General features: G+C 37.6%; 2 protein-coding genes across 2 annotated transcripts in view; one reads left to right on the top strand and one right to left on the bottom strand.

The window, feature by feature from the left end:
* Positions 1-1,009, bottom strand: part of LOC113334365 (peroxidase 29-like) — a 1,590-nt gene extending 581 nt beyond the window's left edge. The window contains exons 1-3 of the mRNA XM_026580638.1: positions 547-1,009; positions 117-462; positions 1-21 (exon numbers count right to left, since the gene is read on the bottom strand). The exon at positions 1-21 is cut by the window's left edge and continues 581 nt beyond it. Of these exons, the coding sequence (XP_026436423.1) occupies positions 1-21; positions 117-462; positions 547-828 (649 nt within the window). The 5' untranslated portion in view covers positions 829-1,009. The remainder of the gene's footprint in view (positions 22-116; positions 463-546) is intronic.
* Positions 1,010-1,821: 812 nt separating this feature from the next.
* On the top strand, positions 1,822-3,581 carry LOC113334487 (probable pectinesterase 67). The gene is made up of 5 exons (XM_026580725.1): positions 1,822-2,179; positions 2,319-2,481; positions 2,583-2,789; positions 2,886-3,133; positions 3,243-3,581. Exons 1-5 carry the CDS (start codon positions 1,917-1,919, stop codon positions 3,400-3,402), a joined length of 1,041 nt encoding a protein of 346 aa, XP_026436510.1. The 5' UTR covers positions 1,822-1,916; the 3' UTR covers positions 3,403-3,581.
* The last annotated feature ends 481 nt before the right edge of the window (positions 3,582-4,062 follow it).

Here is a 4,062-nt window from a genome sequence, read left to right as displayed (position 1 = left end):
AGACTCCAAGAGTATGAGAACCTGAAAAAATGTGAAACAATTTTCATCATCCAAATGATGCAAAATCAAATCGTGCATGTTCTGGTAAACACTCGAAAAACTTGAAAATGTTTTACCTAAAATGACAACGGATTCTTCGACCGTCATTCCTCTTTTAGTGAAAATACTTAATATTTCACTAACTCCGGCATTTGCAGCAGGAAGAGAAGCATCCGCAAATGTATGATTACTGGTATTGGAGTCCTTCCTTCCTAATAGAACCTTCATTTCTGGTCCACCAGACATAGCCACCGCATCTCGAGCTGCTAATACCAAAATATCTGAACAAGAGACTGTTCCAGGGCAAACTGAGTCCACCGCGGTTTTTATTATCCCTATGGTTTCTCTGTTATGGATTGCAAAATTCTTTCTTGAACCCATCTCCGAGGTATCGGAATCGAGAAGAATGGATGCATCACAACCCTGAAAATCAAGTACGAAAAATAAAATTAACGATAACTTCCTTTCGAGAGAGATCGAGAGAGAGAGAGGGGGGGAGAGAGAGACCTGAACTTGGCAATCATGGAACAAGAGTCTCAAAAGAGCAGCAGATGAAGCAGGATCCGAGAGTAAAATGGGAGTAAGTTTATCCGCAACAATGCTTTCAACTTGAGGACATGATGTCTCATAATACTGATAAGAGAGTAGTCCAGCAGTAGCTTCAGCAACAGTACTACTACTACTACTCATCACTCCAATATCACCAGCAATACTAAATACTAAACAACTAATAATTATCAACCAAACCCTTGTACAAGCTAAAATCACTGGTTCCATCTTTGTTCGCATTCTATAGTACTGCTTAGTTTATTATGAAGTATAAAACTAGTGAAGCTCTTATAAACACCCAAGACCAAACACTATTAAACACACATACTTATGATGGCTTTCCAATCCTTCCTCTCTTACCAATGCCCCATTCTAAGTATATTTATTTACACCTTATCGGCTGTCAATGAGATAGACAACATGAATCTTACATCCTTCCAACTTCCGAGGTTTTCCTGAAACCTCTACATATGAAAACTCAATCTCTTCCAGTGCAATGACCCACTGTACTTAATTTTCTTTCCTATGTATGTTCGTGAACATAGAGACACCACAAACATACATTTACCAAACCCGTATAAGTGGTGAGGTCTGTTTCAGTTTCATCATCTCCACATGCAATAACCAGATTAACACTTACTTCTATGAAACTGACTTGCAACTACTCTTTTGCGAATCATTTAATAATGTAATTTGCATAGGATGATTTCCACTTTGTCATCATCGATGTATTATTGCTGAGTTTTTGCAATTATAGCACGTGTTGTTTGGGCTAGATTGTTCTTTATGTTACGGGAAATGATATGATATATTATAGCTGTTGTTTGCAGCGGTTCTTGAAGATTAACAGTAAATTGCACAACAAACAGTGGACACCCTTCTAGCCTTTTCCACCAAGGAATGTGGTGGTAACTTAGTTAAATGTAATAAAACTTAGCCATATTGAAAAAGGAAACACACACATAGGAATGTGGTTTGCCTCAAGTTTTTTAAGCATTGTAATTGCATGCATGACTCAGACCAAGAATCTCTCTAACTATATTAAGAAAATGCTAGACCACAAAAAGGTTCAAATTGAACAAGTCCAACACGGCCTAAAACTAGAAAAGACATCTTAACTAATCTTTAAAGGGGTGACGTTCAATTTTAACTTCCAAAACCGAAAATGACTAAATTTTGTGAACCAAGAACAACAACTAATGCTTCCACAACCATGAACCTCATAACATCCTACCTTCCCTCTTCTTCTACTTCTTCTAAATCTTCTTCTAATAATTCTTCTGTTTCGATTCACCGATTCTTGGACGGTGGCATCGTAACAAATAAAAATGCCGTCCTCTTCATCATTTACCGTAGTAATATTCGTCGCTGTTGCGGCATTTGCTTGTATATCCAATAATGTTGTCAATGCATTAACAGCACAACATGTCATTGACTCTCCGTTATTAACAGAGAAGATTGGCACTAATCGAACCATTAAAGTCGATATTAGTGGTAAAGGAGACTTTACATCTGTTCAAGCTGCTATTGATTCAGTTCCAGCTGGAAATTCTCAATGGATCATCATTCATGTTAGGAAAGGACTCTACAGGTAATGCACGAGTCTCTTTGTATTTACGTTCTTAGTAGCTCAACACAGTTTCGGCATGTAATTTTGGTGCAATATGTATCCATTTACATCCAGTGTCATATACAATGTGATTGAAATCCTTTGATGTGAATAATGGCAGAGAAAAAGTGCATATACCAGAAAACAAGCCATACATATTCTTGAGAGGAAATGGAAAAGGAAGATCACACATCATGTGGAACGAAAGCGCTACCGATAACCTAGAATCTGCAACTCTCAGGGTTGAAGCTAACAACTTCATTGCTTTCGGTATTAGTTTCAAGGTCTCTTCTTATACCCCCGCCACGCTCGATTTATTCATTGTTCTCTTTTTTTTTTGTTCTTTTGCCGATGATTAACTTGGTTAGATACGTCTTGTTAATAGAATGAGGCGGCCATTGGAATGCCCTTCACTTCTACAAATCAATCAGTGGCTGCATTGGTGGGTGCCGATAAAGTTGCATTCTATCACTGTGGATTCTACAGCGCTCACAATACCCTTTTCGATTACAAAGGCAGGCACTACTATGACAATTGTTACATACAGGGCACAATAGACTTCATCTTTGGTCGCGGTCAATCAATCTTTCACGTAAGTTTCTGGGGTCTTGTGCCCATTTTAATGGATAATTGTTGACGTTTTCGTGAGCTGATTATAACCATTGTTTAATGTATGGATATAATGCAGAGCTGTGAAATCTTTGTGGTTGGCGATAAAAGAGTAGAAATTCATGGGTCAATCACTGCACAAAACAAGCAAACACAAGAGGAAGACAGTGGTTTTGTGTTTCTTAAAGGAAAGGTTTATGGTATTGGTAGTAGCTACTTGGGTAGGGCTAGGGGTGCCTATTCTAGGGTTGTTTTTGCGAAGACTTACCTATCTAGGGCTATTGTCCCTGAGGGTTGGACCAACTGGAGCTACGTCGGACCAACTAAGTAAGTATATTTCCCTTTGTTGTGCTCGTACAGTTCGTCAAGCGCCATGGGGCAAGCAACAGGGATTATTCGTATAAATTGATCTTATTGATTGATGATGAACTTGCAGGGATTTATTCCACGCGGAATACGACACTCATGGACCAGGAGCAGAACAAGAAGGAAGAGCAGCATGGTCTAAGCAGTTGACGGAGAAAGAAGCTGCACCATTCATGTCTATTGATTTCATTAGTGGCAAAGAATGGTTGCCTGTTTATAACGAAGATTAATTTTCATTTCTTCTATATAATACAATACGTTAACAACCCTGTAATTCGGTTTTAATTCCACGCATCGATCTAATTCTGTAATATTCATTGGTTTTGGTTAAGTAATGTTGTATCATGTATATCACAGATTTACCCAATATAATTGCCAGCAACTGATTATATTGGACAGTTCACTTACAGATATGCCTCACATGTACAAAAAGAGGAGAGATGCAAAAGATCAAAGGTCAATATATATCAAATTTTCTTGTTAAACAGTGAAAATGAACCCAAAAATGGGACCCTGTTTTCCTTTGAGGGGTGGGCCCACTCATTGTGTGTGACTGTTTTTATTTGGTTCAACTAGAAATAACCCTTACTGTTACATTTATCTTCTATCATGATAAAGGCAACACCTAACTAAATTACCTACAATATGGTGTTAATGTTTTATAAAAAAATTAAAAAAAGGGTTTTTCTAATTTAATTATTGTTTCTAGTGAGAATATAATTGGTATAGTGAAACATACTAGAACCCCCTACTATATGGGTTCAATATATAGAAGCCCCACAAAATGGATCCTTCACTATCAACTCCATACTTTAGGAAAATGATACTGCTAGGCCCAAAATATCAATTTTTCTTCAGATCTGGCCCATAATTAATTATTCCGAATTTTA

Source organism: Papaver somniferum, unplaced genomic scaffold (assembly GCF_003573695.1).
Source record: "Papaver somniferum cultivar HN1 unplaced genomic scaffold, ASM357369v1 unplaced-scaffold_137, whole genome shotgun sequence".
Lineage (NCBI taxonomy): Eukaryota > Viridiplantae > Streptophyta > Magnoliopsida > Ranunculales > Papaveraceae > Papaver > Papaver somniferum.
The sequence above is the reverse complement of the archived record's forward strand: the minus strand, read 5'-3'. Positions and strand labels throughout refer to the sequence as shown.

Coding starts and splice junctions, on each gene's coding strand:
- LOC113334487 (XM_026580725.1), top strand. CDS start 1,917: ATGCCGTCCTCTTCATCATTTACCGTAGTAATATTCGTCGCTGTTGCG. Junction 2,180..2,318: donor GTTAGGAAAGGACTCTACAG/GTAATGCACGAG, acceptor GAATAATGGCAG/AGAAAAAGTGCATATACCAG. Junction 2,482..2,582: donor CTTTCGGTATTAGTTTCAAG/GTCTCTTCTTAT, acceptor TCTTGTTAATAG/AATGAGGCGGCCATTGGAAT.